The sequence below is a fragment of the Elephantulus edwardii genome, unplaced genomic scaffold, assembly GCF_000299155.1.
Source record: "Elephantulus edwardii isolate Elephantulus edwardi_28Jun2011 unplaced genomic scaffold, EleEdw1.0 scaffold00170, whole genome shotgun sequence".
Lineage (NCBI taxonomy): Eukaryota > Metazoa > Chordata > Mammalia > Macroscelidea > Macroscelididae > Elephantulus > Elephantulus edwardii.
In genome coordinates, this window is record NW_006399920.1 from 4,095,051 (window position 1) to 4,109,684 (window position 14,634).

At 38.4% G+C, this 14,634-nt stretch overlaps 1 protein-coding gene across 1 annotated transcript in view; it reads right to left on the reverse strand.

Moving 5' to 3' along the window:
- The window catches only part of IPMK (inositol polyphosphate multikinase), a 71,958-nt gene that overhangs the window by 24,245 nt on the left and 33,079 nt on the right, over positions 1–14,634 (reverse strand). Inside the window, 1 exon segment of the mRNA XM_006903696.1 lies at positions 10,427–10,512. Coding sequence (XP_006903758.1) covers positions 10,427–10,512 — 86 coding nt within the window.

Below are 14,634 nucleotides of genomic sequence, written 5' to 3' on the forward strand. Positions count from 1 at the left end.
GCCAAGATCCATCTAACATTAGCTACAATATCCCTAGTACCACGACCTCTTCTAAATCCAGCCTGCACATCTGGCAGTTCTCTGTTGACATATTGTTCTAAACGTTTCTGGATAATTTTCAGCAGAATCTTGCATGTGATATCAATGATATTGTTCAATAATTTCCACACTCTGTTGGGTCACCCTTCTTTGGAATGGGAACAAATACCGATCTCTTCCAGTCAGTTGGCCAGCTGGTTGTCCTCCACAGAGCACATCCAGGGAAGCATCTGTTTGTTGAAATAAATCAATTGGTATGCCATCAACTCCTGGAGCCTTGGTTTTTGCCAGTTCCTTCAGAGCAACTTGAACGTCTTCCTTCATCACCATACGTTCTTTCTTGCTCATATGTTATTTCATGAAATTCCTCTGTGTCAGCCAATTCCCTCTGATACAGTCTAGAAATCAAAAGACGTATTGCACTGGAGAATTTTGTCAAGGATCTCTCTCCAAAGTTCTCAAATGTAAGTTTAAAGACTAAGGTGCACCTGGATTTAATCCATGATATTTTCAATTGTTTCGTATTCAAATGAAAGCTAGAATATGGATGCCTGAAAAGAATCAATGCCTCTGAATTGTGATACTGGCCAAAAATACTCAATATAACTGGGGTTGCCAGATGAACAAACATATCTATTTGAGGGAAGTATAACCAGAATGCTCCTTACAGGCAAGGATGGAGAAACTTCCACTCATTTACTTTGGGCATACTATTAGAAGGTACCAGTTCTTGGAGAGAGACATCATAATGGGAAAGGTGGAGGGTCAGAGAAAGAGAGGAAGACCCTCAATGAGATGGACTGGAACAGTAACTGTCACAATGAGTGTGGTCAGGACAGAGCACCAGGACAGTGCGGGATAGAGCTAGGTTCATCAGCTCGGTTGATCATACGGCTACTCCAAAATTGTAGCAGACTTGACGGTACTGAACAACAACAACACAGCTTTGTAAAATTGTCCCAGAACTAAAAGGCTGCAGGTCAGAGGGAGGCCTGCCTGATACAAATAAGCCTAAGAAACACTGGACTGAAGAATTATATCCTGAACGATTCTAACCTGAATTTTATCCTGTTACTTCTCTACTAGATTCTTAAATAATAAGCACGGCCTGAGAATACTGTGTGGCAATTATAATGAATTAGCAAGTCGTTATGCAGAAGACACAACCTTGCTTGCTGAAAGAGAGGAGAACTTGTTGCAGAAGATCAAAGAATGCAGACTTCGGTATGGATTGCAGGATAACAATGATAACAGTGTCGTGATGGATGGAGAGGAGAATGAAACTTTCAACAGCTTCATCTTGCTTGAATCCACAATTAACACCCTTGGTACCAGCAGTCAGGGAATAAGGAGACACACTGCACTGGGAAAATCTGCAGTTAGGGACCTTTCCAAATTATTGTAGAGTAATGATGTCAGTCTGAAGACTAAAGTGCATCTGATTCAGACCTTAGTCTTTCTGAATACTTGCTATGCATCTGAACAAGGAACAGAGATGACAGGAAAAGAATTGACGCCTTTGAGCTGCGATGTTGGAGAAGAGCAGTGAACATCCCATGGACAGCCAAGAGAACAAACAGCTTTGTCTTGGAGAGGGTGCAGCCACACTGCTCTTTGAAGGCAAGAATGATGAGGCTTCACCTAACATACTTTAGACATGTTGCTAGGAGATGCTATTCCTTGGAGAAGGACATGATGTTGGGAAGGGTGGAGGGTCAGTAAAGGAGAGGAAGACCCTCGACCAGGTGGACTGGCATAGTGACTGCTGCAAAGTGCTCTTCCGCGTCAGGAAGTGTGAGGATGGTGCATAACAGAACAAGCTTCAGATTTTTTTGTTGATAGGGTCGCTTTGAGTTGTACTCGATGGCATCTAACAACAACAAAAATAGAGTGCTCTGGTGACATAGGCCATAGAGAGTTGTGCTGCTGTCTCAAAGGTCAAGCACCTCTGGTGGCTCAAATCCACCAGCAGCTCCAAGTAAGAAAGATGGGCCATATTCTCCCATGAAATTTACAGACTCTGAAACCAAACGGAAGGTCAGCTATAAGTTAGTTCAATGAACCCACACACTTGTTTCTTTTAAATAGTAGAGAACTTAGAGCCAAAGAAAAGATGACCAGTATTAGAATTGATAACAGAAGGTACAGGAGCACAAAGAAATGTCTAACTTCATAGTAACTGCTTTGGTGCTACTGATATTGTTGAAGGAGATTCTGCTCCTCTGTGGAATTAATAGAGATTGGGAAACTTTAGCTCACTCTTTTTACACTGAACAATAATCTTCTTCCGTCTTCCTTAGTAATTTGTCCAACTTTCATATGCAGATGAATAGAGGGGGGGAAACTGATACAACTGAAATACAGTACTAGCAAAGAATGCTAAAAATGCCATGGATTCCCAAAAGAACAAATAAATCAGGCTTGGAAGAAGTGGAGCCAGTGTTCCTTAGGAGCACAATGTGAAGACTTTATCAACGGCCAGTTCAAGAGAAGGACATCATGCTTGGAAAACTGAAGGGTCAATGAAAGAAGAGGAAGACCTTTAGCAAGATAAAGTGATAGCAGCTAAAACAAACATCTTAACCAAAGCAGAAATTGTGAAGATGGTGCGGAACCTTAGGGTAGGGTTTTGTTGCATGTAGGGTCACAATCTGGTGGCTTAGTGATAAGGAGTTGTACTGCAAACCCAAATGCAAACGGTTCAAATCCACCAGCTGCTCCACAGGGTAAAGACAGGCAATCTCCTCCCATGTGATTTATAGCCTCTGAAAACCCACTGGAGGGTCAGCAATGAGTAGATTCCAGTTCGATGGCACATAGTAGCAATAAAAATGAGTCAAAGCTGACTTGACAGCATCTAACAATTAGAGAAAAACCTTCGTTACATTTTTGTATGTTACAAATAGTTCAGGTGCAACTGATCCAATGCTTCAATCATTTCATATGCATTACTTGTTCTTATTCAAAAGAAAAAGTGATACAATAGAATGAGGAAATTATCAAACAATAACATTAATATCATAAGCAAGTAAAATCCTGCTGAAGACTATTCATAAATAGCTGGAGCCTAGACAGGCAAGGAACTGACAGTAATTTAAACTGGATTCAGAAGAGGCTGGGGAATCTTGGCTGAAAGCAGAGAATACAATAAAATGTTGGTGTTTACTGACCACACAAAGGCATTTGACTATGTGGATAATAAATTACGGGTAACACTGAGAAGAGGATTTCGAGAACACTTCATTGTGCTCATGTGGAACAGAGAAGCAGCCACTAGAACGGAACAACAGGATATTGCACGGTTTGAAATCAGGAAAGATGGTGTCAGGACAATACCTGTTCACTATACCTAAGTACGGAGGATCGGTGGTTTAGTGATAAGTTTCAAGTTCACCAGTCGCTCTGCTGGAAAATAATGGGCAATCTCCTCTGGTACTATTTACGGCCTCTGAAAACTTACTAAAGGGTCAGCTTCAGGTCTGTTCCTGCTCGATGGCATGAGTGAATGTATGAGTTGGCTGTGACTTAATGACAATGAGTTTCAGATGTTTTATTCAATATGTATGCTGAATAAACAATCCAATAAACTGGCCTATAACAATAATGGCATTAACAACTATGAGATATCATCTTACCCCAGTCAGAATAGCAAAATTTAACAGAACAGCAAGCAACAAATGCTGGCGAGGTTGTGGACAAACTGGAACCCTTATTCACTGTTGGTGGAAGTGTAAAATGGTGCAACTCCTGTGGAAGGCGGTATGGCACTTTCTCAAAAAATTGCAAATAGAGATACCACTTGACCCAGCAATTCCACTACTGGGAATATATCCCAAAGAGACCATATGACATCCAAGCAGATATATGCACACCCATGTTTATAACGGCTTTGTTCACAATAGCAAGGAGTTGGAAACAACCCAGGTGCCCATCAACAAACGAATGGATAGAGAAGCTGTGGTATATTCACACAATGGAATACTATGCTGCATTGAAAAACAAGGAACTCATTCAATATTATTCAAAATGGGTGAGCCTGGAGGACATTATGCTGAGTGAAATATCTCAGTCGCAAAAGGACAAATATTGCATGGTGCCACTGCTGTAAAATGGGACTGATATCAGGGTTGGGGTAAGACTGAGAAAAAGTGGATAAATTGTGTATACTGCACTGAAACAGATGAGGGAGTGAATAATTTAAAAGCGATGTATGATAGGGTATTACGGTTATCACAAGAGTCTACAATTAAGGTTGCATAGTGGAATGTACTTGGGGCAGTGGGAGGGGTGGGAGGGATTGTGTACCAGGGAGGGAGTCTTTCTTTTACTTTTGAAAGAGAGGAGTGAACTGGGGGACGGGGGGAGAGGGCTGGGCGGGTAGAGATGTGCAGCAATGAATGAATAGAAATCCAAATTTTCTGTAAATGTTCATTAAAATTAGTTTTAAAAAAAGGAAAAAATAAAACGGAAAAAACCCAGAATAATGGCATTAGAATTGGAGGACAACTCATCAACAACTTGAGATATGACACAACTTTCTCTGCTGAAAAGGACTTGAGGCATTTACTGAATATCCAGGACTACAGTCTTCAGCATGAGACACACCTCAACATCAAGAAAACAAAAACTGTTATAACTACATCAACATCATGATAAACAGAAAAAAAGACTGAAGTCATCAAGAAAGGTCTACTTCTGAAAATCAGTCAGCGAAGACTCTTCATACTGGATCCTAGCACGAAAAGCACATTATGCAGGGATTGCCACAACTGTGGATCTAATTCCATGGAAGCTAACAAAAGCAAGAATATTATAACTATAAAGACAGATAAGAACTACGACTGAGAAAGTAAAGAAATAAAATTTCTCATATACTGCTAATGGAATGTAAAAATGTACAGTCACTTTCAACAGTAGCCTGATACTATTTCAATAGATTAATCAAAGGATCACCATATAGTCCAAAAATTTTACTCATGGATATTCAAGAGAAATGTATACACATATTCACATATACAAACTTGTACATGAGTGTTCATAACATTTTTCATATTGTCAGGAAGTGGAAATAACCTAAATGACAATTTGATAAATAAAATGTGGTATGTATTCACAGACTAGAATACTATTCATCAATAAAAAGGAATGAAGTGCTGGTATAGAGTGTATCTATGAAACTTAATGCTAAATTTAAAAAGTCAGTAGGGCTAGATAACACAGTATATGATTCTGTTGGTGTTAAGCACCATTAAGTCACAACTGACTCACAGCTGACCTTCCAGCTGGTTTTCACAGTCTGTAAATCACAAGGAAGGAGACTGCCCATCTTCTTCAAAGCAGCTGGTCATTCAAACTGAGTGCCTTTGTGTTGAGAGCACAATTCCTTACCACTAAGCAACCAGAGCTCTATAAAATTTCCATAAAAGGCAAATCTAAAGAGCGAGAAAGCAGATTAACAGCTGCTTAGAACAAGGATACCCATTATCACCACTTCTATTCAATACTGTATTAGAAGTGCTTGCTAGGAAAACATGACAAGAGAAGGAAATAAAAGGCATCCAGGTCTGCAAAGAGATGGTTAAACTGCTGCTACATGCTATGTGCATATGATATGACAGTGTACACAGAAAACCCCAAGGAAAAAACTGTTACAGCAGTAGTCCGATTTACCAGAGTCACAGAATACAAGATTAATATTCAAAAATCAGTGGGATTCCTCTACAGTAACAAAGAGAATCCAGAGAAGGAAATCAAGACAGCAATACCATTTACAACAGCCAACCACAAACTGAGGTACTTGAGTCTACCTAACTATAGACTCAAAAGACCTGTAACAAAGAAAACTACAAAACATTTTTGCGAGAAACAAACAAAAAAAAGACCGAAATAAATGGAAAAATGTGTTCTGTTCATGGATAGTAAGATTCAATATTGTAAACATGACGATTCTACCAAAAGCAATCTACCTGTTCAATGCAATCCCTATAGATACCAAATTCATTTTTCAAGAAGATTGAAAAGGAAATTGTCAAGTTTGTTTGAAGAGGAAAGAGACCATGAATAAACAAAGCACTTCTGAAAAATAAAAATGAAGTGGGAGGCATAACACTCCCTGACCTTAAGATCTACTACACAGCGATAGTAACCAAAACAGCACGGTACTGGTACAAAGACTGGCACATAAACCAATGGGACAGAACTGAGAACCCAGAAATGGATCCAGCTATCTATGGTTAACTGATATTTAACAGGAAATAAAACCTATCAAATGGGGAAATGACAACATCTTCAACAAATGGTGCTGGCAAAACTGGACTTCCACTTGCAGAAAGCTCAAAGAGGATTCACATCTCACACCATTCACAAAAATCAACTCAAGGTGGTCAGAGATCTGGGAGTAAAGCCCAAAACTATTAAAGTTCATCAGAGACAAAAAGGGATCAAGCTTAGACAGCCTACTCTCTAGTATAAAGTGACTGCCAAATACAGCCAGAAATGTACAATCTGGAGAGGCTAAAATTGATGAATGAGATCTTCTAAAGATTAAATCCCTGTGCACATCAAAAACTTTTTCCAGAGTGAGTTCTGGTGGCCTAGTGGCAAGAAGCTGCACTGCAATACCAAAGGTGCATGGTTCAAATCCACCAGATGCTCTGCTACCGAAAGAGGGAAAATCTCTTCCTGTACCAGTTGGATTCAACTTAACAGTACAAAACAAGAAAGAAAGAAGCAAACAAACAAACAACCAAAAAAACAAACTTTTTCCGGCAGAGTGAAAAGAAAACCTATTGACTGGGAAAAAACATTTGGCAATACCATTTCAGACAAAGGTTTCATATTAAAAGTTTACAGAATATTTCTGGGCCTCCACAAGAAAATAGACTGATAACAAAATTACAAACTTGGAAAAAGACATGGAAAGACTTCACAGAGGAAGACATTTGGATGGCCAACAGACACATGAAAAAAATGTTCCAAAAAACCAGCAACAAGAGTTGCAAACTAAAACCACAATGAGATACCATCTTACACAAGTAGCAGTAGCAAAGTTTAGCAGGGCAGCAAGTAATAAATGTTGGAGGGGATTTGGTGAGATAGGAACTCTCATACACTGATGATACAATTATAAAATGATATAACTGCTCTGGAAGACAGTTTGCTGTTTCCTGAAAAAGCTGGACATAGAAATTCCATATGAACAAGCTCTTCCATTGCTTGGAAATTACCCCGAGAAAATGAGAACTGAGGCACAAATGGAGACTTGTACAGCAATGTTCACAGCAGCACTATTCACCATTGCAAGAACATGTAAACAGTCCAAATGTCCAACCACAATGGAATGGATTGTAAAATTATGGTACACTCACATGATGGAATACTGTGCAGCACACAGGAGCAATGATTTTTTTAAAAATATTACCTAACTTGGGAGGGACTGGAGAGCATTATGCTGCGTGAACTAACTCAGTCCCACAAGGATAAATACTGTATAAGACTATTATTATAGAATGCGTATCAGGACCCAAGGGGGGAGAGGGGAGCAGAGAGTTAAGGATGGGGGCAGTGGTTTTTATCATAAGGTCGCACAATTTGATGGATGGATGCAAGTATGGGTAAAAGAAAGGAGAAAGATCTGGTGTGAAATGCAAGATATATGAACTTTGAATATATAATAAAAATTTCATTTAAAAAATGGTTGCTTAGAACTGGAGAGGCTGGGAAAAAAATGAGGAGCAACTGCTAAGGGGTACACAGGTTCTCACTGCAGGGATGAAAAGGTTTTAAAAAGAAAAGGTTTACTGAAGGTCATAAAGTAATTTTATTCCCTTCTCAAATGAGAAAATGAAAAAAAACCAAACCATAAAAATGTTAATTTTTCTGATAACACAAAAAAATTCAATGTCACCAAGCTGATTCCAATTCACAGTGACCATACAGGATAGAGCAGAAATACTCCATTGTGTTTCAAAGGCTATTAATTCTGTGGAGGAACATACTGTCTTATTTTTTGCTCACAGAGCAGCTGCTGGGTTCAAATTATTAAACCTGAGGTTAGCTGTCAAGTGTTTTAATCATCTTTTTTTCTATTTTTTTCTGAACCTTAATAAAGTTCAATGTCTTTAATCATAATTATACAATTTATAATTATAGAACTGATAATCCATGATAAATTTCCTGTGTAAAAAAGATGAATGCTTAAAACTCTAAAATTACATTATAGCCAAAAATCTGTTATTTCCCTAGCCTACTACTAAGAATAGCAGAAATCCAGGAATGGGGTATAGAAATATGTCATATTTTATTTATCAAAATGACCTTATAATTAGTTTTAAAATCCTTTTTTTTAAAGACTTTAATATGAAACACTATAGAAGATCAAGGACTACCTACAGCTTTCAACATACAAAAATCCTCACCAGTGGACCAATAGGCAACATCATACTATAGAAAAGACTGAAGTTGTTAATGATTTCATTTGACTTGGATCCAAAATCAACACTGCTGTTAGGTGTCATCGAGTTGAATATGACTCATAGCGACTCTATGAACAAAAGAGCTGAACCCTGTTCTAACATGCGCCATCCTCCTACTTCCCAACACACAAGAACCCATTGCAGCAGTCACCGTGTCAGTCCACCTGGTTAAGGGTCTTCCTCTCCTTCACTGACCCTCCATCCTTCCTAACATCATGTCCCTCTCTAAGGAATAACACTTCCTAGCAATATGTCCAAAGTATGTGAGGTGAAGCCTCATCATTCTTGTCTCCAAAGACCATTCTGGAAGCACCCTCTCCAAGACATAGATGTTTGTTCTCTTGGCCATCCATGGAAAGTTCAGTGCTCTTTTCCAACACCACAGCTCAAAGGCATCAATTCTTTTTCTGTCCTCCTTATTCACTGAATTCATTGAATAAGGATAACCATGGTAAAAGAAATCAAAAGATGTGTTGCACTGAGAAAATCCAGTGTCAGTGACCTCTCCAAAGTACTAATGAGTCAAAGGGTCAGTTTAAAGACCCAGGTGTGCCTGATCTAAGCTAAGGTATTGTCAATTGCTTCTTACGCATGTGAATCAGAATAACCAAAAAATCCATGCCTTTGAATGGCAGTGTTGGAGAAGAGTACTGAATATCCCATGGTCTGCCAAAAGAACAACAAAAAAAATTTCTCTCATGGAGGAAATGCAACCAGGATGTTCCTTAGAAGCAAGGATGGTGAAACTGTCTCATATACATTGGGCATGCTGTCAGGAATGACCAGTCCTTGGAAAAAGATATTATGAAGGGAAAGGTAGAAAATCAGAGAAGACCTTTAATGAAACGAATTGACACAATGACTGTTAACAACAGGCTCAAGCATTCCAGAAATCATGAGGATGGAATAGGATAAGGCAAGGTTCAGATCTCTTGTTCAGAGGGAGATGGAACAATAATTCAAATATAATATTGTTCTTGTTACATGTAGACAAAAAAATAGAACCAATTCACAGCAGAACCTCCAGCTGATTTTCAGAAGCTAAAAACTGCACAAAAGGGGATTACCAATCTTTCTTCCACAGAGCAGCTGGTGGACTCAAACTCTGTGGCTTTGGATTAGAAGCACAACTCTTTACCCACTACTCCACCGGAGCTCCCTATATATAGTGTTATATATTGGAAAAATCACAATAATTTAAACATCCTTATACAAATGATAAATCTTTATTTTGCAGATGCAAGAAAATTAAGGGCCAGAGGTTGTACCAAATGCTCAAAGCTGCATAGTTAGTGACAAAGTGATTCCTAAAACACAAATCACTTGACTTCTTATCCAGTACTCTAAACATTCTCTTCCCTTACAGAGACCTTCCAAATTATGTATTTATTAGATGCCATCAAGTCAGCTGAGACTCACAGATGCAAGCACAATTATCTGCACCATTCTCACAATCTCTGCCGTGCTTAAACCCATCATCCAGAGGATAGTACTGGGAATAATTGAAAGAAGGGTATTCATAGTAATTAAATATGTTCACCTCATCTCCCTCTGTGAAATCTTTTCCTATCAACACCTACTTAGTATAGTATGTCTCAGAACTACAGAATTTCTTCTCCTTAACACGTTGTCGCAAATGACGTCTAAATGTGTTTCTAAGCACAGTCATCAATTTAAGTTTGTGGCAACGTGTTAAATGCAGGTCATTATTTATTAATTAAATCATTTTAGTAGTTTAAAATAAGGATCTTTCAAATATGAAATGTAATAGATAATACTAGAATATATCACATACTGTAAAGCTACAGTGGACTAGACTAACACATGTTATAAAATGGTCATCTTGCTGTGTATGAGTTGCCACCAGTAATCTCTGACAAATACATAAGTAAATCAAATCTTACCTCACTTACCATATTATAGAATTCCAGCTCTCTTGGACCCCTTGGAGGTGGCTGTAGCTGTTTCAAAACTGTGCCATCTGGATGTTGCAATATACCTAAGGGATAAAAGCAAGCCAATTTTAATGGCTTAATAATAATGTACCTTTCATAGGAGACATTACTTCCTGAAGCTCCAAGTATCAAAAATATAAAGATTTTCTCTTCTTTGTTTTAGACATTTTGCATTAAGCCAAAGTATTTCAAAGCTTGTTATATATAAAGCACTAGAATACAATTCTAAAGAGCTTCATTTTCTTCTGTCCGCAATCACTTCATTTATGACATACTCAGACTTTCTAATTAATACAGAATACTGTAAATTTTACTGTAAAATGTTCTTTAATATTAATTTTGATTAAAAACCAGGTGAAAATAGGAGTGTTTACCTATCCTATTTTTATTTTAAATCCCATTTTTATTTTAAATCTATTAATAATTTATATATAATACATATATAAATACATTTTCCTCACATTATTATGAGAAAGCAACTAAAATATTTCCTAGGTTACATAAAGATATAGTTGCTCAAATAGTAGAAACACATCAAATTAAAGGAAAATGTAAGGGCTAAAAACAGGCACTAGTCCTGGAACCTGATGTGACAAAAGGGAGCTTATCTCGAATATCTCTATACTCAAAAATTAGTACTAGCCTTCACCCTAGGAAAATGGACAGAGATGGGTGTCCGAACAAACTCTTAAAACTTGATCCTGAACAGAGAAACTAAAACAAAAAGAAACTATGAAATAAGAGAGATAAACAAAAAAAGTCAAAGGGCAGCTGGAGAGGACAGAGCAGTATAAGGAAATACGCAAGTAAGAGTTAGAAAACCAAAAGGGAAGATACACACTCAGCATTTATCAAGCTGAGAGAAATGAAGACACTGAAGCTTCAAAAGATAGAATACAAAATGGCTGGTCCTTTGAAAAGAGTAACATGCTTGGAAAAGCAGAGGGTCACTGAAAGGAGAAAAAAAGGACCCTTAGTGAGACGAACTGGCACTGTAACTGTAACAATTGGCCTAAAAAGAATCAACGGAAATCGTGAGAATGGCACAAGGTTTTGATGGCACAGAGTGAGTATGAGTTGGAGTCAACCGCACCCAGCAACACATAGTTTGAGTTTCAATTTCTTTTGGCAAGTGTACAGAGGATTTTGTAAATCATGACAAAATGCAGAATTAATCCAAGCACAAAGCTCATCTTACAAGATACAGCAATCAAGTGTGTTGAAGACTTAGGTATAGTATGATTCTGTTATTGGTGCTAAGTGCCAGGGAGATGCTTTTCAGCACAAAGTTGTACATATGTACAATGAATCCTACATTAATTGTTGTTATAAGGTTGAAACCAAAGCAATTCTGTTTTGCTGATCTTCTGACTTCCCCTGATTTCATCCCTGTGTTCCAGGATATAATAACTGATCTGATAAATGTTTACCCCTAAACATGGTTTTGTAACCCACCCAGGATAAACAAGGCATGCAGAAATAATAGGAAAATGGCCCAAGGATGGTAGTTACAGAACAGAGTTCTATACAGAAATTATGTTAGTCATAGAACAAAGTTTAGGTCTTTCGTGCAAAATTTACTGTCAGTCATATTCAACCTGATGACATTTAACTACTGCTAATTAAACTAGTGCTGTTATATCTGGAGGAAGAGTCTTCCACTTTGTACATCACACTTTAGCAATGTGCAGTGTGAAGTAACCTGGGTTGCAGTGATGCTGAACCTTGTGCCATTGAGGTATCAAATACCAGAATGGCTTCCTCTTGTGGACAGTGTTTGGTGGAGCTCCTAGTTTGTAAAACAGGTTTAGAAGCAGGAGTGGCATCCACTTTCTAAGCCACATGCCTCTGGAAACTCTATGAACTTGATGAAATGGCAACAGTTATAGAAAGGCATTGGGCCTTTTGTTCATAGAGTCGCTATGAGTCACACTCGACTCAACGGCAATCAACACAACAACAAAAACCACCTTGAAACTGCTGTGACTACTCTCAACACAGAACTACTCCCTACTCTTGCCTTTGAGGCTGAAAAGCACATTCTAAATTCTAAATAAAGCATATTTGCTATACCTTTGGCTTCTGGATTTCAGTAGTGAGCTAGGACCTTTCAGTTTTTAGGTGTTGCTAAGGGCTAGAATTGCTACCTGGTCTTTTCTCACTCTCATAAAGGAGGGCTGGAGTCCTTCCAATTTCTTTTGGCTCCTGACAGAAACAATATCAAATTGGCTCAAGAGTAATAATATTCTTCACGTTTCCATAGAAACTGACAATGATGTGGCCAAGGTCAACACTTGATTAAGCCTAATTGAGAGAAGACATATATTCGTTCTAGTTGCTCCTTACTATGATGCTTTGGATGTTGCCAACAAAATTGAGATCATCTAAACAATAAAAGAATGAACATTTCTTCAATGATCTATTTAAAGGGAGAATTGTCCTTTTAGTATATAGAAGGCCAAAATAGATTGTAGATTCTTTATCAGGCTGGATGTCCGTATTATCTTAGCCCAGCAGGACAATTTTGAAGTAGATTTCCTTATCAAGTTTAGATTTCTTTAAACTGTTAACAATAATGTAATTTTGCAACACATCAACAATAAAATAATGCACATAACCTTAAATATGTATGTATGTAGGTATAAATATGCATGGGGGTATATACATGTGTGTATATATGTGTATGCAGACAGACGCATCTCTTTGCACGTGTATATATTTCGTTTAGCTGCTAACCTAAAGGTCAGACCTCTAGAAGTTGAAATCCATCAGCAGCTCCGCTGGAGAACTTCAGGCCATCTCCTCTCATGCAATTTACAGAGAGAAAACCAATGATGAAGGATCAGCTCCAAGTTGGTACTAAATTGACAACAAACTATACAGTTACAGTTCTTTCTTAAAACATAACCAAAACTACTTAGTCGGATTGTTTTTCTGGGGTTAAAGGCCTAGCATCATATAGTCTTGTAGGATAATCTGGTCCAGTGACATAATTCATAAAATATATATTCAACATCATATTGTGGGGAAGTATCCTGGGTCTTACAAGCCTGAGAGTGGCTAAACACACCTGGTCTGGAAATATTAGTAGCAAGAGAGAAAGAAGGAAACAAAAAGTTGAAAGTTGAGAGAAGTCTCCAGGACTAACAGTCTACACATGTATCCTCATCTATCCTGAGACCAGAACTAGACAGTGCCTGACTACCACCATCAACTACTACCGAAGACTGTGATCTTAGCATGACAGATGGATCCTAATGAGAGAAGAATGTGGCACGGAAATGAAACCCTTCAAAGTCCAGACTTCCTGAATTAACTGAGACTAAAGGAAATCCCAAACCACTCAGCCTGAAGACTTTAAAGTGAAACTATGACAAAAATACACTTCGAGCTAAATAGACAGACTCAAAATAAGGACTATCTCCTATGTGTACTGTGTTCCTTTTAATAATCATTTTCATGAAAACTAAATGGCCAACAATTACTCTAAAAGATGAGAAGTGAAGCGGGCAGGGAACTAGATTACTGGGAATATGATAAACAGACTAGAAGGGGAATATTGACACACTGAAAAATGTAACCAATGTCACTGAACTGGGCATGTGCAGAAATGGGAAATAACTTGTTACATGAAAGTCTAATTTGTTAAACAGAGGTCTAATGGGCTGTGTATGTTGTTGTTGTTGTTGTTATGTGCCGCTGAGTCACTTGCAACTCATAGCGACCCTATGTACAACAGCCCTAAACTCTGCTCTGTCCTGTGCCAATCGCCAATCTCAGTCTCTGACACACCCATCCCAATTACCCCAGTCACTGAATCAATCCACATCATAGAGGGCCCTCCCCTCCCGTGCTGTCCCTCCACACTACCAAGCATGATGTCCCTCTCCAAAGACCCATCCCGCCTTACAACATGTCCAAAGTATGTCAGACAAAGCCTCAGAATCCTTATCTCCAAGGAGCTGCCCAGTTTGACCCTTTCCAGGATGAATCTGTTTCCTAGCAGTCCATGGTATTCTCAATACTCTTCTCCAGCACCACAGCTCAAAGGCATCAATTCTCCTTCTATCCTCCTTGGTCACTGTCCAACTCTCTGATGCATAACAAGTGATTGTGAAGACCATGGCCTGTATCAGATGCACCTTAGTCTCCAGAGAGACACCACT